Source organism: Callithrix jacchus, chromosome 5 (assembly GCF_049354715.1).
Source record: "Callithrix jacchus isolate 240 chromosome 5, calJac240_pri, whole genome shotgun sequence".
In the NCBI taxonomy this organism is placed as follows: domain Eukaryota; kingdom Metazoa; phylum Chordata; class Mammalia; order Primates; family Cebidae; genus Callithrix; species Callithrix jacchus.
In genome coordinates, this window is record NC_133506.1 from 2630194 (window position 1) to 2657146 (window position 26953).

General features: G+C 45.6%; 2 protein-coding genes across 22 annotated transcripts in view; both read left to right on the top strand.

The window, feature by feature from the left end:
• Window positions 1-8042, top strand: part of NDRG3 (NDRG family member 3) — an 86096-nt gene extending 78054 nt beyond the window's left edge. For 8 of the 21 annotated variants that reach the window (XM_035302661.3, XM_078371035.1, XM_035302660.3 and 5 more), the window contains 4 exons: window positions 297-344; window positions 3589-3624; window positions 3711-3762; window positions 6082-8042. In XM_035302661.3, coding sequence (XP_035158552.1) covers window positions 297-344; window positions 3589-3624; window positions 3711-3762; window positions 6082-6263 — 318 coding nt within the window. In that variant the 3' untranslated portion in view covers window positions 6264-8042. Of the gene's footprint in view, window positions 1-296; window positions 345-3588; window positions 3625-3710; window positions 3763-4972; window positions 5012-6081 lie in introns of all 21 variants that reach the window. The other 13 variants (XM_035302654.3, XM_035302658.3, XM_035302653.3 and 10 more) reach the window with 3 other exon arrangements.
• Window positions 8043-17029: 8987 nt separating this feature from the next.
• Window positions 17030-26953, top strand: part of SLA2 (Src like adaptor 2) — a 30872-nt gene continuing 20948 nt past the window's right edge. Inside the window, exons 1-2 of the mRNA XM_003732780.6 lie at window positions 17030-17390; window positions 21962-22095. Coding sequence (XP_003732828.4) covers window positions 22005-22095 — 91 coding nt within the window. The 5' untranslated portion in view covers window positions 17030-17390; window positions 21962-22004. The remainder of the gene's footprint in view (window positions 17391-21961; window positions 22096-26953) is intronic.

A 26953-nucleotide genomic window follows, 5' to 3' on the forward strand; every position in this document is an offset into this window, starting at 1 on the left:
AAGTAAGGTAACCGACTTCATGTTATGTAGCTAGCCAGCAGGAAGAATTAGATTTAGCTTGTAGTTTTTTTAAAGACATGTAACAGATTAAGAAAATTAGATAAGTGAAATTTTTAGATCTGCTCAAAAATTTTGAAGTGTATCATACATCTTTCACTATGTGTTTGGTAATCTCTTTGGCTGGTGCAGCCTTCTCCAAACTGAGCTGTTGATCTTGCAAGATCGTTCTCATGCCAACCTATTTCATTTTTTTCCTAGCAACTCATAAAATTATTCTCTCCTTTTTTAAATTTTAGGTCGAATGTAATTCCCGCCTGAACCCTATAAATACAACTTTGCTAAAGGTAATGTGTCTTCTTCCTTCACTTCCAACCTTTGGGAGTATATTATATATGCTTCAGATTAATCATGTTTCCTGGAATAATTGCCCAGAAAGAAGCAAAGCTTCCCTCTCCTTGGTTATCTCATTCTCTTTTTAAAATAATGCTTTTGGCTGGGTATGGTGGTTCATGCCTGTAATCCCAGCACTTTGGGAGGCCAAGGCAGGCAGATCATGAGGTCAGGGGTTTGATACCAGCCTGGCCAATATGGCGAAACCCTGTCTCTACTAAAAATACAAAAATTAACTGGGTGTGGTTGCACGCACCTGTAGTCCCATCTACTCGGGAGGCTGAAGCAAGATAATTGCTTGAACCCAGGTGGCAGAGGTTGCAGTGATCTGAGATCACACCACTTCACTCCAGCCTGGGCAACAGAGCGAGATTCTGTCTCAAAAATAAAAAAAATAAATAAATAAATGAAATAATGCTTTTTTGCTGATTATGTTCTCATTGTAGGACACTGCAAAAAAGAGAAAAGCATAAAGAATAAAATAAATTTAAATTACCCATAATCCTACCACCCAAACCTCTGGTAAAATATTGCTGTCCTTTCCTATACATTTTTACATCATTAGAGAGCTGCTGGGCACGATGGCTCACACCTGTAATCCCAAAACTTTGGGAGGCTGAGGTGGGTGGATAACTTGAGTCCAGTTATTTTGAGACCAGCCTGGGTGACAGAGTGAGACCCTGTCAGAGAGTATTTACAACGCTGTATCAGTTTTACTCAACTTTATGACCGAGCCTTTTCCCATGTAACTAAAAACTTTGGGTGCAGTAGCTCACACCTATAATCCCAGTGCTTTGGAAGGCCAAGGTGGGAAGCCAGGAGTTCGAGAGCAGCCTGGGCAACACAGTGAAATTCTATCTCTACAAAAAAAATAAGAAAGTTAGCTGGGCTTGGTGGTGCACTCCTGTAGCCCCAGCTACTCAGGAGGCTGAGGTGAGGGGATTCCTTGAGCCCAGGAATTTGAGGATTTGTGCTCTTGACACTGCACTCCAGCCTAGGTGACAGAGTGAAACCCTGTCTCAAAAAAAAAAAAAATTTAAAAAACTTTATAAACATTATTTAATGTTGTGAGAATTAAGACAATGGGTATAAATTCTTTATATGCAAAATCCTGCTGTATTGATAAGGAAACTTTCAGTAACAATTCTAATGATAAGGGTGGATGCATGTTCTTTCTCTTACGGCAAACACAGAGCGACTCTTAAGCTAAATTTCTAGAGTTAGTATCAAGTGTCTCTCCTTTTGAGTATATCCTAGGCAGGAGTTTTTACCTGACATTGTTCAACCTAGCTTTTCCTAGGGCTCCTACTAAAGTTTTTATGTAGCTGACCGTCTAGTTTGAATTTGGACTACTGTAGATTTAAATGCTGATCATATGTTGCTTACTGCTACATTTTCAGTGTGAAAGACCTCTGCCTCTTCCTTTTCTCTTTAAGGTGTGTTTGAAAGGAAAGTGCTGTTACCAGAAACAGCCTGTAGTTCCTAGAAAGATAACATGAGGTTAATGCTCTGAGGTGACCACACTCAAAATGTTCTGGCCTCCAGTCAGTTGATGGCTGGTCTAAAAATTTTTTCTGGGGGCTGGGCATGGTGGCTCACGCCTGTAATCCCAGCACTTTGGGAGGCGGAGGCCAGGAGTCAAGACCAGCCTGTCCAACATGGTGAAACCTCATCTCTACTAAAAATCCAAAAATTAGCCAGCCATGGTAGCAGGTGTCTGTAATCCCAGCTACTCCAGAGGCTGAGGCGGGAGAATCGCTTAAACCTGGGAGGTGGAGGTTACAGTGAGCCAGGATTGCACCATTATATTCTAGCCTGGGCGACAAGAATGAGGCTTTATCTCAAAAAAAAAATTTTTTTTAATAAAAATAAAATATCGATTGTTTTTTAAGTTTGCAGTTTCAAATTAATTCCTCACTTCAGGTTTGAATCAATATTCAAAAGCACAAAACTACAATAACCATAGACAGTTATTTTTGGGGAAAAATGCCCATCTACAACCCCATAGAATAGAGTAGATAACCCCTATGGCAGATTAAACTTATTCTCAAACTGTTTGATAGGTACCCATCTTGGGAATAGTTTCTCCCAGTATTCTCTCTGCATATGGGAACTGTTCAGTGGTTCTCATCAGGTTTCAGCTCCTAAACTTCATGAAAATACAGCTTGCGCTGGTTTGGTTTTGTGTATATTTGTTAGATTAAATGTTTGTTTACAATCTTATGCTTAGAATTTTCAGGGGACTCTCTCTTGTTAATCTCAAATTTCTGTGTCTTCTGTGGCACTCCCCTCAGTAGCAGTCCCCCCCAAAAATAAGTTTTATTGCCAGTGAGTTGAAACCATGGAGTTCATGTCCCTTTTTTTTTAAAAAAAAAAAAAGCCAGTCAGCCTGAATAGGATACCATCTGAGCCCAGAGTGCGTAACAGCTGGAAGGAAGAGAGCAGGCTTACGTTTGGCCACCATGCCCTAAAAATGCTTTTCTGTGGAGAGTAGATTCAAATCACCTCGGAGCTTATTAGAAATGCATGTTCTTGAACCATACCCCAGACCTATCAAATCAGAATCTCTGGGACAGGGATCCAAGAATCTGAGTTTTAATAAGTCCTTCAGGTAATTCTAGTGTACACTAATGAAGCCGTACCCTAGAAATGTTTGCACGTATGAGAATAACCAGCTGTAAATATTTATGAAGTGAAAAGCAGCATTATCAAACCTAGCTATTAGAGAAAAGTGGTTGACTGAGTGAGCTGGCTGAATCAGTATCAGCTCCTGATGACAGAGTGCCCTTACTCATGAAGGAAAGAAAGATAGCGTAGAGTTGAAATGAGACTTGGAAGGCATGATGCACAGAGAAGTTAGGGTGACACTGTTCGAGGACTCTGAAAGGAACATTCTCAGGTGGTTTCCACAGTTGAGAGGAGTGGTTAACTTTACTATCGCTGCAACAGAAAAGTCCCACCATGGGCCTGAAAGTCAGCCCTTCAGTCTTATTGATAAATAAGTATGGAATAATTATTTCAGATTTTCATCCAAGATTATAAGTCTTTGTATGTGAGTGCATTGAGATGTAAACTTGCAGTTAAACATTAACTGAAACCTAGAACTAGATTTTGTTCTGTTTGAAAGGACTTGGGATGTTCAGAGCGATTCTCTTAAGGGTAAGTCCCAGCTGACTTGCATTATTTCTCCTTTTCTAGATGGCAGACTGTGGGGGACTGCCCCAGGTAGTTCAGGTAAGGAGATTTTTTTTTAAAACACCCTTTTAATTCTGCCTCACTGTCTATGCAAAGATTAATGCCCTCTCGTTTTGTGCCCACAGCCTGGGAAGCTCACCGAGGCCTTCAAGTACTTTTTGCAGGGAATGGGCTACAGTGAGTAATACACAACTTTCTACCTAGCAACAATTTATGAATATTGGGGGTCAGCTTCGCACCTGGGAGCCCACATTTCTTGGGATATAACTGTACCAGCTAGCCTTAAGCAAAGTAGAAACCAAAATGTTGATGGAACATTCATTCGTGTGTATTTATGATATGCTAACACTCAGCACTTGCTTTTGTCAGGTACTATGTATTCTTAATCTAAGAGGTCATTCTGTTATGTGCTATTTTATAGAAGAAGAAACTGAGTCTCAAAAAAGCTAACTAAGCACATTTCCTAGGGTAAAAATTCAGCTGTAGAGCCATGATTCAAACTCTGGCAGTCTGACTCCAGAGCCCACATTTTGAACCACTGAAGCCTAGGCTGTCTCTCCTAGATGTGAATCTGAAATTATGATTTGCATTTAAACTCAGCTGGTTAATAACTCCAGACCTAGAGATACGAAATGGAGACTCCAGGAGAAAAGGGCAGTATCCTTGGAAGTGTCTTTCTCCCCAGGAGATGAACTTTGAGTGTTTTAGAGCAAGTCCAAGGGTGTGTCCATATCATATGCCATTGTCCTGGTCTCTTGTATTGTATGACCCCTGAGCTTTCTCCTGGTCACAGAATTCTCTACATGTGCTCCTTTCTTAGAGTTTTAAGAAAAACTCTTTCACCCAGGTACAGAGCTCTTTACCCAGTAGGGTGATTTTTCTCCTGTCTTTGGTATTAGTGTGGATAATGGTCATTGGTGAGCCACCTGGGCAGCTGCTCTGGGCAGCTGGGCCCTGGGTGCAACCCTGTACCTGCCAGGCAGACCATGTATGTCTTGTCTCAAGTGGCTGTGTCATCCTTGCCTGTGAGCTGCTACCAACCGAGCCCACACCCACAGCCCTATGGCTCACTGGGAGGAACAGGAGCCCCTCTTTTAGCCCATTCTTATCCTTTGCCAAGAAACAGCTGATCTTCCAGCCCATTTCTGATCCAAAGCAAGATGACTGTTTATAGCAAGAGGAAAACAGTTGCTTTTGTCTAATTGAGGAAAGTAACATCTGAGATGCTATTGAATTATCTGTCAGCCTCACCTCCTCTCTGGGACCTTAAAATAAAATTTTATCCCTGTCTTAGAGTATTCTGTCAGTGTCTACCAGGCAACTGAGGTTGCCACTTGGCACTCTCGGGTCACTAACCTGGCTTTTCCTATGTCCATCCTGCTTCCAGTCCCGTATGTGCAGCTCAGTCACTTGAGCACCGAGTCAGGTACCTTCCTCTGTGCTGGCTCCGCCCCGCCTTCCAGCCTCTCCTGGCTGCACTGGCTGCCTGTAGCATGTCCGCCGTCTTCCTGTGCAGTGAGAGCCCGATAGAACGTGGCTCAGTACACCCCAAGAGATTTAGCCTACAGGTCCAGCCCTGGTTCCCTAGGAGTAAGAAAGGATCTGGTTGTAAGGGGAAGGCCTCCTCTTGTCATCCTAAATCCAGGGTCACAGCAGCAGCTGAAACTTGATAGGCAGGGCCTGTCTTCCACCACCACCTACTGATCCTTGAATTAACCTCCAGACACAGGAATCCAAGGGGAGCTTTGGCTCTAAATAGGAGGGTCAGAGGCTGTGCCCAGAGAACTCTGCAGATAATGGCACCTTTTGACCCCAGCATTGAAATGACAGCTAGTGGAGTGGCTGCTGCCCAGGAGGATAGGCAGGGAGGCTATGCCAGGTAAGGCCCAGTCCCAGCCAAGCTGGAAGGACCTTAGGGTCAAGCAGTGGCAGAAAAGGAGTCTGAGTTAAACACCTCATCCCTGTGTAGAGGTCAGCTCCAAGCCAACCTGCCCTCCCCTTGACCCACACCATCCTACACATCTCCCCAGGTAGCAAGGTAGCCTGTGTACACGGATGGTGGTCTCGTTGTATCGGGCTTGCACTGTGTTTGTGAAACACCTTCATACTTGTGTGTTTGTCTTTCTTTTCTTTTGGTTTAGTCTTGCATGTACTGTAGGTTTTATTTACCTGTTTGGGTTCCGAAAGCTTCCATTCTATCACTGTCTGAATGGGGTGGGCATAGCTAAGAGGCTATACTCTGGACTTAGGATTCCCCTCGTTCTGCTGGGGACTACAGTCAGCTGAGATTCCAACCAGATCTAAAGGATTAAAGTGTCCTCACATTTCACCACTCACCTAGAACAAATAATACAAAATGGGGATGGCTATATCTTGCCCTGGGTGTCATCGTAAATGAGTTGGAAAAACTAAACATAAAGCCTTTGATGAGACTCCTAGGTTAGCTGAGCTTAAGCAGGGCTTCATCTTCTAGTCCCCTTTGGTTCTCTGTTACAGTACCATCTGCCAGCATGACCCGGCTCGCCCGATCACGAACCCACTCAACCTCAAGTAGCATTGGCTCTGGAGAAAGTCCCTTCAGCCGGTCTGTCACCAGCAATCAGTCAGATGGAACTCAAGAATCCTGTGAGTCCCCTGATGTCCTGGACAGACACCAGACCATGGAGGTGTCCTGCTAAACAGATGCTCCTCCCCTGGATCATTGCAAGTCCATCCTTCTTCAAATGACCACTCCATAATATAACATTTCATCCAGTAAACTGGCCTCTACTATCTTTAACTCATGCATGGCCACTGAACCTCTCTCTAGTAGCCTGGATTTATCATTCTCTCTGCCTGCCCACCCCTTTTTTGTATATCCCAAAACCCACTTTCATGCCATACTGTAACATTCCAACATCTTTAGCTGATCAGGTCTCTTCATATCCTCTCTTGCCAGCTTTTTTCCGTGCCCCCTCAACTATGTATCAGATAAGATTCTTTGATCCCGACTCTGTGTGTGTGCGAGCATGTGTGTCTGTGTTTGTGTGTGCATAGTTCTGTGGTTTTAGACATGCTTTCTTGTAGTGCTTCTGCAAAAAAACAAAAAAGGGACTTATTTTGCATTCTCAATGGTTTTTTTAAGGGAATTAGGCACAACAAATTTCTAGGTCGGGTAGGCCAACTGCATTATCTTGTTTGCAAATTGGTCAACAAAATTTGCAAAGTGATTTCAGGAGAGAGCAGCTCTAAGGAATGTGGAAAATCATAATTACTGCCTGGACCATTGATTGATTGTGACCAATAGGAGAAGGCTGCCTGTTACATAGAGAGGCTCCTTCTGTCCAAATGAATTCCTGTATACTATTCTATAAATAAAAGGAAGGAATATATTCTGCTGGAAGCCCATGAACCATCAGTGAGGTTCTGATACAACATAAGAGTTGTTTCCAAGGAGTGAGTGTAGCTTAATTACTGGACTCACTTAGCACAGGAAGGTGGAAAACAAAATGCCAGGCCTCTGCTCTGCAGGAACAAAACTGCTATTGCTGCAGTATCTGATACCAGACATCTGCATATCCACAAGAAGTGCCTCTTAGTCTATGATGAGAGTATGTCTCCATTCCTCACTTCCCAGAAAGGGGAGAGGGATGGCTTAAAAAGCATGTAGATGGTGGAGAAATGGGTGGGGGGAGAGGAACAGCCATTAACATTGTATCATGTTTAATAAGCTTGATTTCAGCAGCCATATGGAAGCCAAATTAAATTAATATAGAACTCATTTCTCAGAAAGAGTCTTTGTTTTTTTTTGTTTGTTTGTTTGAGACAGAGTCTCGCTCTGTCGTGCAGGCTAGAGTGCAATGGCGCAAGCTTGGTTCACTGCAACCTCTGCCTCCCGGGCTCAAGCAGTTCTTGTCTCAAGTGGCTGTGTCATCCTTGCCTGTGAGCTGGGACTGCAGGCACCTGCCATCACACCTGGCTAGTTTTTTTATTTTAATAGAGATGGGGTTTCGCCATGTTGGCCAGGCTGGTCTCAAACTCCTGACCTCAGGTGATCCACCCACCTTGGCCTCCCAAAGTACTGGGATTGTAGGTATGAGTCATTGTGCCTGGCCGTCAGAAACATTCTTAATCCTATAAACCCCACCTTTTGTAGGAAGGAAGGGGCCCATCTGTAGAGGCAGCCCTGTCCAGTTGAAGTTGTTTTCAGCCTGTCTACTGTTAGGTGAGGGAGTCACAGCCAGCCAGAGAGTATCACTGGAGGGTGAGAGAAAGAACTGTGGATACCAGCTGCCACATAGCAAGAGCCCAGCTCTTGGGCGCATTGAGATGTAAGCTCAGGGTTACACAGTTCCAAATCTTGGGAAGAGGCTTTTCAGACACATTGTTTGCTTTCTGCTGAGATAAGGAATGCATCACTCTGCCAGAGTATGACTTTTTACACATTATTAAATAAAGCTGTATATGTCTCATTGTTACCTGATTGCTGGTGTTATTTCTCTCAAGCCATTCACTGGGGTTCAGGGCAGGATCGAGTTGCTGTATGTTGATGTTGACATTTTCACATGTGATTGCTTATCCACCAAGCAACACTGTCCATTTATAGGAGGAAATGAAGCCTGATGATAAATCATTGCCCAAGGTCCTACAGCCAGTAAGTCCAGCCAGGATTAAATCCCAGGGAATTATGCAGAATTCCATCTGATGTGTTGTACTTCCCTCAAGCCAAAAATCAAAAGAAGCCTGATAGTGTTGTTTGTGATGGAGTAGAAGCAGCTGAGGTCTTGAGAAGGTGGTTCACGTCGCAGCTCCACCACCTGCGTGGGATTGCTGGGTCCCACCTGTCATTTAATAATCTGCAACCACTTGTCTGGGTTCCTCTCTGAGACCAGCCTGTGTTTCTCCAGAAATGGCCAGATTTGTACCTGTCAAGAATAATTTCAGGCCAGGTGTGGTGGCTCACACCTGTAATCCCAGCACTCTGGGAGGCCAAGGCAGGTAGATCACTTGAGGTCAGGAGTTCAAGACCATCCTGGCCAACATGGTGAAACCCTGTTTCTACTAAAAATACACAAATTAGCCAGTCATGGGGGTGCATGCCTGTAATCCCAGCTACGTAGGAGGCTGTGAGGCAGGTGAATCACTGGGAGGCGGAGGTTGCAGCAAGCCAAGATCACGCCACTGCACTCTAGCCTGGGCTACAGAGTGAGATTCAACTAAAAATCATAATAATAATAATAATTTCAGGAGACCACCATCTCAGATGAGTTTTTCAGTGACCCAGGGGCAAGTGCCAGCAAAAGGGCGTCTGGATTGCTGCACATGCGAGAGGCACTCGTAAAATGACATGGACCCTACTCATTCCGGCAGAGGAGTTGAAACAAATGCATTTGAACAGATGCAGATTACCAAGCCCACACGTGACGATGCAAGCCTGTGTTCCACAGAATGCTGACATGGGAAGGAATTGATCTGATGGCCTCAGTTGCCCTTTGTTTGGTTATGTTTTGTTTTGAGACAGAGTCTTGCTCTGTTGCCCAGGCTGGAGTGCAGTGGCACAATCTCCACTCTGCAACCTCTCCCTCCCAGGTTCAAGCAATTCTCCTGTCTCAGCCTCCCAAGTAGCTGGGACTACAGGAATGTGCCACCTAGCCCAGCTAATTTTTTGTAGAGATGGGGGTTTTGCCATGTTGGCCAGGCTGGTCTGGAACTCCTGACTTTAAGTGATCCGCTCACCTTGGCCTCCCAAAGTGCTTAAATTACAGACATGAACCACCACACTGGGCCTTTTTTTTTGGACAATGTCTCACTTTGTCACCCAAGCTAGGTGGCAGTGGTGTGATCATTGCTCACTGTAGCCTCAAACTCCCAGGCTCAAGCCATCCTCCCACTTTAGCTTCTTGAGTAGCAGGGACTACTGGCATGCAACACCATGCCTGGCTAATTTTTTATTTTTTGTAGAGACAGGGTGTCACTTCATTGCCCAGGCTGAACTTGAACTCCTGGCCTCAAGTGATCTTGCCTCAGCCACCTAAAATGCTAGGATTACAAATGTGGGAATCAGCCTTTTATTGAGGCCCTATACAGGCCCTTAACATCTTCCTATAAATTTCCCTCTATTGATTCAGTGAGATACATCCCATTCCCATTTTATGGATGCAGAAACAGGCCCAGAGATAGCTAGTTTGTAAATGGTCACAAAACTAGTAAGTGGCAATATGGGAAACAGTTTCTTCCACTACACTCAACACTTCTGTGACTAAATGCATGGGCTTTTTTCCCATACCAACCAAGGCTTCACCCCAGACAGTAGGTGTCCTAAATTCAATTATGACACCAGCTTCCTGGAGTTAGACCCCACAGGTTAAGGGTTCAGACCCACAAGACTGCCCCCTGCTTCACATGCCATTTGAAAGCAATGGATTCCCAGGTTACTCACACTTCTGTTCAACCTGGCTACAAATTGGACCTCCTCCCTCAGGTTTGTTAGTTTTTTAAGATTGCTCACAGACTCTGGGAAACACTGAATTTATTGTTTTATTATTCTAAAGGATATGAGGCTGGGCATGGTGTCTCACATGGCACTTAGGAGGCCAAAGCAGGAGGATCATTTGAGCCCAGGAGTTTAAGACCAGCCTGGGCTGAACATAGTGAGACTCTGTCTCTATTCTAGAAACAGAAAAAACACGTATTTAAAAAATAAAAAGGCAAGATTAGAGAAAAGAAATAAAAAGAAGCGAACAAAGCCTCCAAGAAATATGGGATTATGTGAAAAGACCTAATCTACATTGGATAGGTGTACCTAAATGTGATGGAGAGAATGAATTCAAGCTGGAAAACACTCTTCAGGATATTATCCAGGAAAACTTCCCCAACCTAGCAAGGCAGGCCAATATTCAAGTCCAGGAAATACAGAGAACACCACAAAGATATTCCTCAAAAGAGCAACCCCAAGGCACATAATCGTCAGATTGACCAGGGTTGAAATGAAAGAAAAAATGCTAAGGGCAGCCAGAGAGAAAGGTCGGGTTACCCACAAAGGGGAGCCCATCAGACTCACAGTGGGATCTCAGCAGAAACCCTGCAAGCCAGAAGAGAGTGGGGACCAATATTCAGCATCCTTAAAGAAAAGAACTTTCAGCTTAGAATTTCATATCCAGCCTAACTAAGTTTCATAAGTGAAGCAGAAATAAAATCCTTCACGAACAAGCAATTGCTCAGAGATTTCATCATGACCAGGCCTGCTTTACAAGAGCTCCTGAAAGAAGCACTAAACATAGGAACAACCAGTACCAGCCACTTCAAAAACATACCAATGGTAAAGAGCATTGACACAATGAAGAAACTGCATCAACTAACGGGCAAAACGACCAGCTAGCATCAAAATGGCAGCATCAGATTTACACATAACAATATTAACCTTAAATGTAAATGGGTTAAATGCCCCAATCAAAAGACACAGACTGGCAAATTGGATTAAAAGTCAAAACCCATGTCACATGCAAGGATACACATTGGCTCAAAATAAAGAGATGGAGGAAGATTTACCAAGCAAATGGAGAGCAAAAAAAAAAGCAGGAGTTGCAATCCTAGTCTCTGATAAAATAGACTTTAAACCAACAAAGATCAAAAGAGACAAAGAAGGATGTCCCATAATGGTAAAAGGATCAATGCAACAAAAAACGATCCTAAATATATATGCACTCAATACAGGAGCACTCAGATACATAAAACAAGTTCTTATGACTTACAAAGAGACTTAGACTCCCACACAATAATAGTGGGAGACTTTAACACTCCACTGTCAATATTAGATCAACCAGACAGAAAATTAACATGGATATCCAGGACTTGAACTCAGACCTGGACCAAGCAAACCTAATAGACATTTACAGAACTCTCCACACCAAATCCACAGAATATACATTCTTCTCAGCACCACACCACACCTACTCTAAAATGGACTACATAATTGGAAGTAAATCACTCAGCAAATGCAAAAGAACAGAAATCATAACGAACAGTTTCTCAGACCACATACAATCAAGTTAGAACTCAGAACTCAGAAACTAACTCAGAACTGCACAACTTCATGGAACCTTAACAACTGGCTGTTGAATGTTGACTAGATAAACAATTAAATGAAGGCAGAAATACAGATGTTCTTCGAAACCGACAAGAACGAAGACACAGAATACCAGAATCTCTCGGACACATTTAAAACAGTGTCTAAAGGAAAATATATAGCAATAAGTGCCCACATGAGAAGCAAGAAAGGATCTAAAATTGGCACCCTATCGTCAAAATTGAAAGAGCTAGAGAATCAAGATAAAAAAAACTCAAAACCTAGCAGAAGACAAGAAATAACTAAGATCAGAGCAGAACTGAAGGAGATACACAAAAAGACCTTCAAAAAATCAATAAATCCAGGAGCTGGTTTTTTGAAAAGATAACAAAACAGATCACTAGCCAGATTAATAAAAAAGAAAAGAGAATAATCAAATAGATGCAATAAACCACCATCAGAGATTACTACAAACAACTCTATGCACATAAACCAATAAACCTGGAAGAAATGGATAAATTCCTGGACACTTGCATCCTCCCAAGCCTAAACCAGGAAGAAGTCAAAACCCTGAATAGACCAATAACAAGAGCTGAAGTTGAGGCAGCAATAGCCTACCAATCAAAAAACCCCTGGACCAGATGGGTTCACAGCCAAATTCTACCAGACATACAAAGAGGAGCTGGTACCACTCCTTCTGAAACTATTCCAAACAATCCAAAAAGAGGGAATCCTTCCCAAATCATTTTACGAGACCAACATCATCCTGATACCAAAACCCAGCAGAGACTCAAAAAGAAAAGAAAACTTCAGGCCAATATCTATGATGAACATAGATGCAGAAATCTTCAATTAAATACTGGCGCCGGGCACAGTGGCTCACAGCTGTAATCCCAGCACTTTGGGAGGCCCAGTCAGGTGGATCACAAGGTCAAGAGATCGAGACCATCCTGGTCAACATGGTGAAACCCCATCTCTACTAAAAATACAAAAAATTAGCTGGGCATGGTGGCGCATGCCTGTAATTTCAGCTACTCAGGAGGCTGAGGCAGGAGAATTGCCTGAACCCAGGAGGTGGAGGTTGTGGTGAGCCGAGATCGCGCCATTGCACTCCAGCCTGGGTAACAAGAGTGAAACTCCATCTCAAAAAAATGAAAAATAAAATAAAATAAAATACTGGCAAACCAATTGCAATGGCACATCAAAAAGCTTATCCATCACGATCAAGGAGGCCTCATACCAAGGATGCAAGGCTGGTTCAACACACGCAAGTCTATTAACGTAATTCACCACATAAACAGAACCAAAGACAAAAACCACATCATTATCTCAATAGATGCAGAGAAGGCCTTTGACAAAATTCAATAGTCCTTTATGCTAAAAACTCTCAATAAACTAGGTCTTGACAGAATGTATCTCAAAATAATAAAAGCTATTCATGACAAACCCACAGCCAATATCATACTGAATGGGCAAAACTGGAAGCATTCCCTTTGAAATCTGGCACTAGACAAGGATTCCCTCTCTCACCACTCCTATTCAATATAGTATTGGAAGTTTTAGCCAGAGCAATCAAGCAAGAAAAAGAAAGAAAGGGTATTCAATTAGGAAAGGAGGAAGTCAAATTGTCTCTCTTTGCAGATGACATGATTGTATATTTAGAAGACCCCATCATCTCAGCCCCAAATCTCCTGAAACTGATAAGCAACGTCAGCAAAGTCTCAGGATACAAAAATCAATGTGCAAAAATCACAAGCATTCCTATACACCAATAACAGACTTAAAGAGAGCCAAATCAAGAACAAACTGCCATTCACAATTGCTACAAAGAGACTAAAATACCTAGGAATACAATTGCTCAAGGAAATAAGAGAGGACACAAACAGATGGAGAAACATTCCATGCTCATGGTTAAGAAGAATCAATATGGTGAAAATGGTCATACTGCCCAAGGTAATTTATGGATTCAATGCTATCCCCATCAAGCTACCAGTGACCTTCTTTACAGAACTGGAAAAAAACACCTTAAACTTCATATGGAACCAAAAGAGAGCCTGCATAGCCAAGTCAATTCTAAGCAAAAAGAACAAAGCTAGAGGCATCATGCTACCTGACTTCAAACTATACTACAAGGCTACAGTAATTAAAACAGTATGATATTGGACAGAACGGAGGCCTTGGAGGCAATGCCACACATCTACAACCATCTTATCTTTGCAAACCTCACAAAAGCAATGGGGAAAGGATTTCCTGTTTAATAAATGGTGTTGGGAAAACTGGCTAGCCATGTGCAGAAAGCAGAAACTGGACCCCTTCCTGACACCTTACACTAAAATTAACTCCAGATGGATTAAAGACTTAAACATAAGACCCAACACCATAAAAACCCTAGAAGAAAACCATTCAGGACATAGGCATAGGCAAGGACTTTTTACTAAAACACCAAAAGCATTGGCAACAAAAGCCAAAATACACATATGGGATCTAATTAAACTCCAGAGCTTCTGTACAGCAAAAGAAACAATCGTTAGGGTGAATCGGCAAAAAATTTTTGCAATCTACACATCTGACAAAGGGCTAATATCCAGAATCTACAAAGAACTAAAACAGATTTACAAGAAAAAAAAAAAAACCCATTCAAAAGTCGGTGAAGGGTATAAACAGACACTTTTCAAAAGAAGACATATATGAGGCCAATAAACAAAATGCTCATCATCACTGTTCATTAGAGAAATGCAAATCAAAACCACATTGAGATACCATCTCACGCCAGTTAGAATGGTGATCATTAAAAAATTTGGAGACAACAGATGCTGAAGAGGATGTGGAGAAATACAAACACGTGTACACTGTTGGTGGGAGTGTAAATTAGTTCAACCACTGTGGAAGACAGTGTGGCGATTCCTCAAGGACCTAGAAATAGAAATTCCATTTGACCCAGCAATCCCATTACTGGGTATATATCCAAAGGATTATAAATAGTTCTACTATAAGGATACATGCACACGAATGTTCACTGCAGCACTGTTTACAATAGCAAAGACTTGGAACCAACCCAAAGGCCCATCGATGATAGACTGGACAGGGAAAATGTGGCACATATACACCATGGAATACTATGCAGCCATAAAAAAAAAACAATGAGTTCATGTCCTTTGTAGGGACATGGATGAACCCGGAAACCATCATTCTCAGCAAACTGACACAAGAACAGAAAATGAAACACTGCATGTTCTTACTCATAGGCGGATGTTGAACAATGAGAACACATGGACGCAGGGAGGGGAGCATCACACACTGAGGTCTGTTGGGGGTAACTAGGGGAGGGACAGCAGGGGGTGGGAAGTTGGGGAGGGATAACATGGGGACAAATGCCAGATATAGGTGATGGGGAGGAAGGCAGCAAACCACATTGCCATGTATGTACCTATGCAACAATCCTGCATATTCTTCACATGTACCCCAAAACCTAAAACACAATAAAATATAAAAATAAAAAATAAAATAAAAAGGATACAGGTAAATAGCCAGATAAAGAAGTATGTAGGAGGCTGGATGCTGTGGCTCACGCCTGTAATCCCAGCACTTTGGGAAGCCAAGGCAGGCAGATCACCTGAGGTCAGGAGTTCGAGATCAGCCTGGCCAACATGATGAAACCCCATCTCTACTAAAAATACAAAAATTAGCTGGGCATGGTGGCACATGCCTATAATCCCAGCTACTCGGGAGGCTCACTTGAATCCAGGAGGCAGAGAATGCAGTGAGCCTAGACTGTACCACTGCACTTTAGCCTGGGCAACAGAGCAAGACTCCGTCACCCCAAAAAAAGGTACATAGGGCAAGGTCTGGAGGGGTCTCAGGGAGTTGGGGTCTGTCACCCTTCTGGTGTGTTGGATGTTTTCACCAACCTGGAAGCTCTCTGAACCTCGTAGTTTAGGGATTTTTATAGAAGTCATCACATAAGCATTATCAATTATTAACTCAACCTCCAGCTCCTCTCCTCACTCCAGAAGATGAGGGTGGGACTGAAAGCTCCAAGCTCATAATGATGGGTTTGTCTTTCTAGTGACCAGTCCCCATCCAGGAGCCCACCAAGTGTTGCCTCATTAGAATAGAAAACACTTCTGTCACCTAGGAAATTAGAAGGGTTTTAGGAGCTCTGGCCAGTAGCCAGGGAGGAACACCAATGCATATTTCTTAGTGCAAGACCTAGCATTTTAAATTTTGTAATTCTTAGGTGCCTCCCTAAGTGGAAAAGGAGAGTTATACGGCAGGATTATTTTAAGAAGAGACCAGAGATTCCCTACTTCCTGCTCCATTCATGAACTGCACCTTGAGGCTTGTTTTGAAAGTTTGCCTGTTGACCAGGTGCAGTGGCTCACGCCTGTAATCCCAGCACTTCGGGAGGCCGAGATGGGTGGATCATGAGGTCAGGAAATCAAGACCAGCTTGGCCAATATGGTGAAACCCCATCTCTACTAAAAATGCAAAAAATTAGCTGGGTGTGGTGGCATGTGCCTGTAGTCCCAGCTGCTTGGGAGGCTGAGGCAGGAGAATTGTTCAAACCCGAGAGTCAGAGGTTGCAGTGGGCTGAGTTTGAACCACAGCACTCCAGCCTTGGTGACAGAGCAAGACTCTGTCTCAAAAAAAAAAAAAAAAAGGAAGGGAGGGAGGGAAAAGGTAAGGAAAAAAAAAGAAAGTTTGCCTGTCATGTTTGGGCGCCATGGCTCACGCCTGTAATCCCAGCACTTTGGGAGACCGAGGCGGGCGGATCATGAGGTCAGGAGATCAAGACCATCTTGGCTAACACGGTGAAACCCCATCTCTACTAAAAATATTTAAAAAAAAAATTAGCCAGGCATGTTGGTGGACACCTGTAGTCCCAGCTACTCAGGAGGCTGAGGCAGGAGAATTGCCTGAACCCAGGAGGCGGAGGTTGCGGTGAGCCGAGATCGCGCCGTTGCACTCCAGCCTCGGTAACAAGAGCGAAAATTCCGTCTCAAAAAAACAAAAAACAAGATCTCCGAGTGATTCCTATACACAATAAAGGTTGAAAAGGCAGTGCTTCCCAAACGTGCCCATCAAGGGAATCTCTTGGAGGGTTTAAAATTTAGATTCCTCGGCTCCCTATCTGATGACTTGGATTTAGAAGGTGTGGGACTTTCCAGAAATTGCTACAATTAAGCCCCTCTGGGTGACTATTATGGTCAGGCCAGCATGGGAACTCCTGTTCATTTTCCTCAGTCCTGTGTTCCTTGGACAAGACCAAGCCACAAAGCCAGAGAAAAACCTTTAGCTCCACAGTCGTGACAAGACAGCAGCTGCTCCCTTAGAAACAGGAACTCGGGGAAGGTGGCTCCTCGATGGTCCGTGATGCCGTCAGAGGAAACGGGTGGCTGTGAGAACCACAGAGTGTGCAGACGGAGCTGGAGCTCAAAGGACCCTGTGCCTGTGTCTCTACGGTAGAGCTCAAAGGGCCCTGGGCCTTCCTCCTGGCTTGGCTGTGCTTGGGAGGGTTCCCCAGTCCAGAATCCGTAAGGAGCAAGAGGCAGCTGATCCATCCTTGATGTACAAACTGCCGACCGCAGAGGGACGCTGAGCTACCCAAACCAACACCTAGCCTCTCCCTGAAGATCCTTCCAGGCTGGGAGAGTTCTGGGTGCCCTAGCACCAAGAACACTGGCAGACTTCCAGAAGGTCCCTCAAAGCCAGAGCATGCATCTCAGCGGAGCCCTCTTCCCAAGCTTTTGAGGACAGACCAGTAAGTACACTTGGTTTTGTTTACAGGTGGTCTGGTGACAGGTGGAGAAGAATGGTCTCCCTGGCCCAGATTGGGACCGGGCTTTATTTGCTGTTGGGGAAAAAAACGAGCTCAAGGAGAAAGGGAAGTGGTTCTACTGAGGCTGTAAAGAGGGGTGGTTTCTGGGGGTCCCAGAAGAACCAAGACCTATCTGCTCCACCTTTGACTGCCTCTTGGAGCTTCCCTGCAGCTAGTCTCATCTCGGTTGTGCACTTGCTGTGTGACTTTGGGCCCCTCTCTGTGCTGCAGTCAGATTCCGAAGTCAGGAACGTGAGGGCTATCATCTCTCAAGACATTTCAGCTGTAGAGCTTACAGTGCAATCTCACTCTCAAAAGGGTGATATTTTTCAGCTGAGAGAGAGGGAGAAGTCTCCCTTTAACTCAATCCAAATTCATTATTATTATTTGAGTTGGGGTCTTGCTCTGTCACCCAGGCTGAAGTGCAGTGGCAGGATTATGACTAACTGTAGACTTGAACCCCTGGGCTCAAGCGATTCTCCTGCCTCAGCCTCCCGAGTAGCTGGACTTCAGGCATGTACCACCATGCCAGCTAATTTGTTATATTTTTGTAGAGATAAAGTGGGTGGGGGGGGCGGTCCTCACTATGTTGCGCAGACTGGTCTCGAACCCCTGGCCTCAAGCAATCCTCCTGAGCCAGAAAACCTCCTGAATTGCTGCGATTAAAGGCATGAGCCACCGTGCCTGGCCAAATTCATCACTCTTACCCCCATCGCTGAAAAATGATCTTAAGAAGCACAAAATACACATGACGGCAGGCCCAGCCCTGCACGAATGGGCTACATGACCAGAAGCACAAGGTCCTCTCAGGGACTTGTTGGTCACTGTATCTGAAATGGGACTCAAGTGAGACATTTAAATATATATAAATATTTATGTTCTGGGCAGTGTGCTGATCTCGGTGCCTTTGACTAACTTTTTCCTTTCACCCAGTGTCTCATGTCCTCCGGAAAGTGCCTGGCACATAGTAAGTTGCTCAAAATTTTGTGTCATTAATGATCAGATGCTGTCTTATAAAAGTTGTGACTAATACTGCCTTCTCCTAGGCCTGCCCACCGCATAGTCTTTATTTTGCCCCTAGGGGCATCTTTGCCTTAATTTGCCCGAGTCCTTGCAGAGACTTTGGGGAGGCTTTCAGCCTGAGTATAACTCCCCTGTCCGCATCTGCCTTTGGGCCCAGCCCCCAGCTCCACCTGCGGCAGGAAGGAGCCTCTGGGTCTATTGCAGGTGGTGATTGTGGTCTTCCTGAAGGAGGGGAAAGGAAACTAAGCCTTACTGAGCACCCATTCAGTGCCAGACTCCTGCAACACAGTCCTGTGGTGCCTATAGAGCACCCTCATTCACAGATGCTTTGCCTGAGGCCACACAGCTCCAACCAGGTTCAAGGGAGCACTCATGCTACCCAAGGCAGAGGTTCTCTTCCTGGAGTTTCCTGGTCTTAGGATTGTAAACAACCTCCTCAGGAGGATTGCTTGAGCCTAGGAATTTGAGACCAGCCTGGGCAACACAGCAAGACCCCCTATAATTTAAAACAAAACCAAAAATCCTCCTCAAGAACATCAGCGCCGTCTCAGTGTACCCAGGCTGCAGGATCCTTAAGGTCTGAGCAGGAAGTGGCTTTCAGGAGCCATTTCCATGTGATATGCCCATTCTGTGTTCAAGAGCTTCCTTCCAGATGAATGTTGAACTTCCCATAGGGAGGCAGCAGCAAGCAGGTTTTTTTTTTTCTGAGACAGAATCTTACTCTGTTGCCCAGGCTGGAGTGCAATGGCAATGGCAGAATCTCGGCTCATTGCAGTCTCTGCCACCCAGGTTCAAACAATTCTTTTGCCTCAGCCTCCCGAGTAGCTGGGATTACAGGCGCCCGCCACCATGCCTGGCTTATTTTTATATTCACCATCTTGGCCAGACTGGTCTTAAATACCTGACCTCATATGATCTGCCTGCCTCAGCCTCCCAAAGTGTTGGGATTACAGGTGTGAGCCTTCACTCCCGGCTCATTTTTGTATTTTTAGTAGAGACAGGGTTTTACCATGTTGGCCAGGCAGGTCTCAAACTCCTGACCCCCATGTGATCTGCCTGCCTCAGCCTCCCAAAGTGCTAGGATTACAGGCGTGAGCCACCACGCCTGGCCCAGGTATTGTTATTCCCATGTCAATTACAGGCTGAAGAATAGAGAGGGCTGTTCCAGCCTCTAAGGTAGGATCTTTACTCCCTGAACAGGACTGGCCCAGGAGGCCACAGAAATCACTCCACGATATTAATGAATAACCGTCCTCATCTAGGCAGTGTGGGATTCAAAGGCAAGGAAGGAGCCCACTCTGTCACAACCCCATCCAGTGAGCTGCTCCAGGGTACGAAGCATGGATTCCTCCTCCAGGGACCGCCAGCCCTTGGCAGGTGCCTGACACAGAGCAGGAGCTCCATGAATACCAGCTGCATTGGGCCAAACGTGTAATTGTGCCTTGTCCCTACTGTAAAGAATGAAATCATCTGAAAAGAAATACAAAACTCTGCCTCCCACTCCTCAAACAAAATATAGTGTTTGGGAAAATCAGCACTACCCTGGGAATCTGGGAATTTAAACTATTCTAAGGATAAGATACCTGTCTGAAGAACTAACAGTCTCATTTAGTTAATGTGTACCAAGTACCTTCTGTCATGCCTCACTAAATGCTGAGTAATAGGCAAACAAAAGAAGTCTTTGTCCTTTTGCAGTTACAGGATAGTGGCAGATTAAACAAGCAAACTCTCAAATGAATAATGAAAACTTTTGAAGAGAGGCTGGGTGCCATGGCTCACACCTGTAATCCCAGGACTTTGGGAAGCTGAGGTGGGAGGAGTTCAAGACCAGCCTGGGCAACATGGCAAGAGCCCATAACTTAAAACTTGCAAAGAAGCTGGTTGTGGTGGCAGCTAATGCCTGTAATCCTAGCTGAGGTGGGAGGATCCCCTGAACCCAGGAGTTCAAGGATGCAATGAGCTAGGACCGTGCCACTACACTCTAGCCTGGGTGACAGAACAAGACCTCCTGGGGAGGCTCCCAGGAGAGGCCTCTGATGAAGTGACATTCAGGACGTGGTAAAGGAAACATGGGGCTGGCTAGGGTTTTCATGTGCATTATCTCTTGGACCTATATGTTGGATGTCTTTATCCCCATTTTTCAGATGAGGAAAAGGGGGCACAGAGAAGGGAAGTGGCTCAACAGTCAATCCCCCAGAGCCCTGCAAGTCATCACTGCATCATACAACCCAACCCCACGGTCCATTTTTTTTTTTTTCTTCTTCGAGACAGCATCTCACTCTGTTGCCCAGGCTGGAGTGCAGTGGGATGATCTTGGCTCACTGTGAACTCCATCTCCCAGGATCAAGCAATCCTCCCGCCCTCCCACCTCAGCCTCCTGAATAGCTGGAACTACAGATGTGTGCCACCACACTCAGCTAATTTGTGTGGGTTTTTTGGTAGATATGGGATTTCACTATGTTGGCCACGCTGGTCTTGAACTCCTGAGCTCAAGCAGTCAGCCCCCCTCGGCCTCTTAAAGCGATCAGCCTCTTACTAAGTGCTTACCCCTGCAATCCCAGCAACTCAGGAGGCTGAGACAGGTACTCTTACTTGGCTTTGTGACACCAAGAACAGTGTATCCATGTCGCCTTTGCTTGCTGTGACACCAACTCTCAAGCCTGCTCAGATCCCCCTTGCAGACCTCTCTTTTTTTTTTTTTTTTTTTGAGAGGGAGTCTCTCTCTGTCACCCATGCTGAAGTGCAATGGCCCAATCTTGGCTCACTGCAACTTCAGCATCCCAGGTTCAAGCAATTCTCCTGTCTCAGCCTCCCTCCTGAGTAGATGGGACTACAGGTGCATGCCACCATGCCCAGCTAATTTTTGTGTTATTAGTAGAGATGAGGTTTCACCATATTGGTCAGGCTGGTCTCGAACTCCTGACCTCAGTTGATCCACCCACCTTGGTCTCCCAAAGTGCTGGGATTATAGGCATCAGCCACTGTGCCCAGCCCCTCTTGCCGACCTCTGACCCAAACCACAGGTCCTGGTATGCCTGGAGGGAGCTTAATGTCCTGTCATTGTCCTCTGCCACCCAGTAGCAGAGTATGATCCCAGGTCAGAGAAGAGGTTCTAAGTGAGCCATAGGAATTCAAAGGAGTGATCAACAAAGGCTGGGGGGCTGGGAAAGCTTCCTGGGGAAGGAAGATTGGGATCCAAACAGGACTGAAGGATAGGAGAGGGCATGATTGACCATGGGAGGGACACAAGTAGAGGCCCAGAAAGAAAGCATTGCGCCTGTTGTGGCATAAAAAGATGAGATATGCAGAAAACAGGGTCCGATGTGCAGGAAGCCTTCAGGGTCTGGCAGAGAGGCTGGAGCCTGGTCCCACAGGAGGGAGGTCATTCACATGCTCTGTGAGGAGATAGCCAGGGCCGATCTGGGGAGGGAGGGGTATCTGAGATCAGGGCAGGAGCCTCAGCTCTGTCCACATCACGGTGTCTCTTTCAGATTTCCCTCGATGGTGTGCTTCTCTGTTCTCTGCTGAGGAACAATGGGAAGTCTGCCCAGCAGAAGAAAATGCCTGCCAAGTCCAAGCTTGAGCCCCTCTGTCCAAGGCCAGGGACCTGTGTCCATGGAAGCAGGTAGGCCTTGTGGTCTGCTACAGCCAGGCCCTTCCCACACAGTCCTAGATGTCACTGCCTTTATGGGCCTTCCTGGCCAGCAGCTCCAACACAGCGTAAGCACCACTGAGTGCCTGCTACACACCAGGGCCTGCCTACTGAGCCATGCAGCAGGGTCCCTGCTCCTGTGGAGCCTATCTTAGCAGTAAGAACTGTCAACAACCAGATAAATAAGCAAGTAGGAGAAAGCAACAGGCACAAAGCAGAATATTAAACCAGGAGGGCATGATAATCCCCCAGGCATTCCCCAGGGCTTCCCTCCTCCTCAACCAGTTGTTATCCAAACACCAAGCTGGCCAGCCCCACCTCTGCAGCCCCCCAGAGCTGAATTGTCCACTGCAGTAGCCCCCAGACACACACAACTGCTTCAACTTAACATTTTAGGCCAAGGTCGGGCATGGTGGCTCATGCCTGTAATCCCAGCACTTTGGGAAGGCAAGGCGGGCAGATCACCTGCGGAATTCAAGACCAACGTGGTCAACATGGTGAAACCCTGTCTCTACTAAAAATACAAAAATTAGCCAGCTCTGATGGCGCATGCCTATAATCCCAGCAACTCAGGAGGCAGGGAAAAAGAATGACTTGAACCTAGGAGGTGGAAGTTGCAGTGAGCCGAGATTGCATCACTTCCCTCCAGCCTGGGTGACAGAGTGAGAATCCATCTCAAAAAAATAAAAATAAAGAAAACGTCTTCCATCACCCCAGCCATATTTTAAGTGCTCAATAGCACATGTAGCAAGTGACCACCATGTTAGACAGTACAGAATTGCAGAACATTTCCATTGTTGCAGAAAGCTTTGCTATACTGTTCTAATGGACCTAAGAGGTACTGTGTAATTACCTGAAGTGAAATTAGGGCTGTCTCTTTTATTTTTATGATGGTGGGTGTTGTTTTGGGTTTTTTTTTTTTTTTAGATAGTGTTTTGCTGTTGTTACCCAGACTGGAGTGCAATGGCACGATCCTGGCTCACCGCAACCTCCACCTTCTGGGTTCAAGCAATTCTCCTGCCTCAGCCTCCCGAGTAGCTGGGCCTACAGGCGCACACCACCATGCCCAGCTAATTTTTGTATTTTTAGTAGAGACGGGGTTTCACCTTGTTGACCAGGATGGTCCCAATCTCTTGACCTCGTGATTCACCCGCCTCAGCCTCCCAAAGTGCTGGGATTATAGGCATGAGCCACCACGCCCAGCTGTTGTTTTTGGGTTTTTTTTTGTTGTTGTTTTTGTTTTGCTGTTGTTTTATTTTTTGAGACAGAGTCTCACTGTGTCACCAGGCTGGAGTACAGTGGCATGATCTCAGCTCACTGCAATCTCCACCTCCCAGTTTCAAACAATTCTCCTGCCTCAGCCTCCCGAGTAGCTGGGATTACAGGCACGCACCACTACACCCAGCTAATTTTTATATATTTAGTAGACACGGGGTTTCACCATGTTGGCCAGGATGGTCTCCATCTCTTGACCTCGTGATCCTCCTGCTTCGGCCTCCCAAAGTGCTGGGATTACAGGCCTGAGCCACCACACGTGGCTTCCTGGCTAATTTTTTAAATTATTTGTAGAGATGGGGTCTCCCTATGTTGCCCAGACTGGTCTTGAACTCTTGGGCTCAAGTGATCCTCCCGCCTTGGCCTCTTGAAGTGCTGAGATTTCAGGCATGAGCCACTGCACCTGGCCAGGGCTGTGTTTTGTTTTGTTTTGTTTTTTTGAGACGGAGTCTCGTCCTCGTTGCCCAGGCTGGAGTGCAATGGAATGATCTCAGCTCACTGCAACCTCCGCCTCCCAGGCTCGACCAATTCTCCTGCCTTAGCCTCCCAAGTAGCTGGGATTACAAGCGCATGCTACCATGCCTAGCTAACTTTTGTATTTTTAGTAGAGATGGGGTTTCACCATGTTGGCCAGGCTGGTTTCGAACTCCTGAGTTCAGGTGATCTGCCCGCCTCAGCCTCCCAAAATGTTGGGATTACAGGCATGACCCACTGTACCTGACCCTTGCCAGGGCCATCTTAGTGGGGGAAAATAGCATAGACAATGCATATGCTGAGTCTATAACTGTGATTTTCTGAAAGAGTCTTGACTAAAACTCACAGTTTTTAGGACAGATGAACAATCAAAATATCCTAGTAATTCTAGTATTTTGATGTTGGAACTATGGCCCCAGGTCTGTTTCTTGTTCTCCATAGCTCCATAACAGGTAACAAATCCTTTCTCAAGTCACATCTTTATTGGGATTTTGATAATGTATTAGGGTTCTCCAAGAAACAGAACCAATAGGTGGTGGCAGTAGTGGGGGGTGTGTGTGTGTGTGTCTGTGTGTGTGTGTATGTGTGTAGACATTTATTTTTGAGGAGCTGGCTCACATGATTGTGGAGGCTGTAAGTCTGAAATCTGCAGAGCAGGCTGGAGACCCAGGGAAGAGCTGATGCCACAGTCCTGAGTCCAACCACAGTCTGGAGGCAGAATTCCTTCTTCCTCAAAGGATATCAGTCTTGTTATTTTAAGGCCTTCAACTGATTGCATGGGGCCCACCCACATTATGGGAGGGTCATCTGCTTTACTAAGACTACTGATTTAAATTCAATCTCTTCTTAAAAAATGTCCTCATAAGGCCGGGCGCAGTGGCTCACGCCTATAATCCCAGCACTTTGGGAGGCCGACCGAGGTGGGTGGATCATGAGGTCAAGAGATGGAGACCATCCTGGTCAACATGGTGAAACCCCATCTCTACTAAAAATACAAAAAAATTAGCTGGGCATAATGGCACGTGCCTGTAGTCCCAGCTACTCAGGAAGCTGAGGCAGGAGAATCGCTTGAATCCAGGAGGTGGAGGTTGCAGTGAGCTGAGATCGCGCCATTGCACTCCAGCCTGGGTAACAAGAGCGAAACTCCGTCTCAAAAAAAAAAAAAAAAAAAGTCTTCATAGCAATATCTAGACTGGTATTTGACCAAATACCTGGGTTGTGTGGCCTAGTCACAATGACACATAAAATCAACCAGCACAGATAAGATCACACTACTTCACAGTGTATATTCTTGCTTTCCTGGACAGAGCCTAGGGACATGTACTTTATATGGCTCTTGTACAAGCTTTGCTACTGGCACTTTGGTTAAATCGCCTAAACTGGTTGAGTGCAGTGGCTCAGGCCTGTAATCCCAGCACTTTGGGAGGCTGAGGCAGGTGGGTCACCTGAGGTCAGGACTTTGAGACCAGCCTGACCAATGTGGTGAAACTCCATCTCTACTAAAAATACAAAAATTCGCCGGGCATGGCAGCACCCACCACCTGTGATCCCAGCTACTCAGGAGGCTGAGGCAGGAGAATCATTTGAACCCTAGAGATGAAGGTCACAGTGAGCCTCGATCACACTATTGCACTGCAGCCTGAGCAACAAAAGCAAGACTCTGCCAAAAAAAAAAAAAGCTGGGCACAGTGGCTCATGCCTGTAATCCTGGCACTTTGGGAGATTGAGGTGGGTGGATCATGAGGTCAGGAGTTTGACACAAGCCTGGACAGTATGGTGAAATTCCATCTCTACTAAAAATATAAAAATTAGCCAGGTGTGGTGGTACACCCCTGTAGTCCAAGCTACTTGGGAGGCTGACGCAGGAGAATCACTTGAACCCAGGAGGTGGTGATTGCTGAGAGCCCAGATTGCACCACTGCACTCCAGCCTGGGCCACAGAGTGAGGCTCCATCTCAGAAAAAAAAAATTAGGTGTGGTGGTGCCCACCTGTAGTCCCAGCTACTTGGGAGGCTTAGACAGGAGAATCGCTCAAACCTGGGAGATAGAAGCTGCAGTCAACCAAAATTGCACCACTGCACTCCAGCCTGGGTAACAGAGCAAAACCTTGTCTTTTTTTTTTTTTTTTTTTAAGACAGAGTTTCACATTGTCACCCAGGCTGGAGTGCAATGGCACCATGTTGGCTCACTGCAACCTCTGCTTCCTGGGTTCAAGCAATTCTGCTTCAGCTTCCCAAGTAGCTGGGATTACAGGGACCTACTACCACACCTGGCTGATCTTTTTATATTTTTAGTAGAGACAGGGCTTCACCATGTTGGCCAGGCTGGTCTCAAGCTCCAAACCTCAGGTGATGTGCCCACTTCAGCCTCCCAAAATGCTGAGATTACAGGCATGAGCCAGTGCACCTGGCCTGAGACACCCTGTCTTAAAAACAAAACAAGAAAAATCTCCTATATTGCAGGGACTTCTCTCCTTCTCCTCAGCCTAAGCCCCCAGTATCCTCATCTCCCTAATTCCAGCCTTAGGCTCACATGCCCAGGTTCACATGCCGTGACCCCCTGAGCCCTGTAGGACTCCTGGTGGAGAGGCAGCTGCCTCCTTTTAGCCACCTCATCTGCACTGAGAGGCCATGCAGGAAGGAGACCAGGAAACCACGCAGACTCCACCTTGGTGGAGGGCTCATGGATGGGGTTGCCCAAAACACACTCCTCCCTGGACTGAGGATAGATCGTGATGGAGGGGAGGGCATAGCTCGCTGAGGCCCCACAGGCAGGGAAGGCTCTGCCCATGGATAGGGGTGGTCACCACCCTGAGCAGCCCCAGGCATGACTCAGAGTGGCCTCAGGACCTCTGCCTACGGTTAGATCCAGAGGAATCCACCAAGATGAGGAAAAACCAGTGCAAAAAGGCTGAAATAATCAGTCAGCATCATGATGACAGAATCAGATTCACACATAGTAATATTAACCTTAAATGTAAGTGGGCTAAATGGCCCAATTAAAAGACACAGATTGGCAAATTGGATAAAGAGTCAAGACCCATTGGTGTGTTGTATTCAGGAGACCCATCTCACATGCAAAG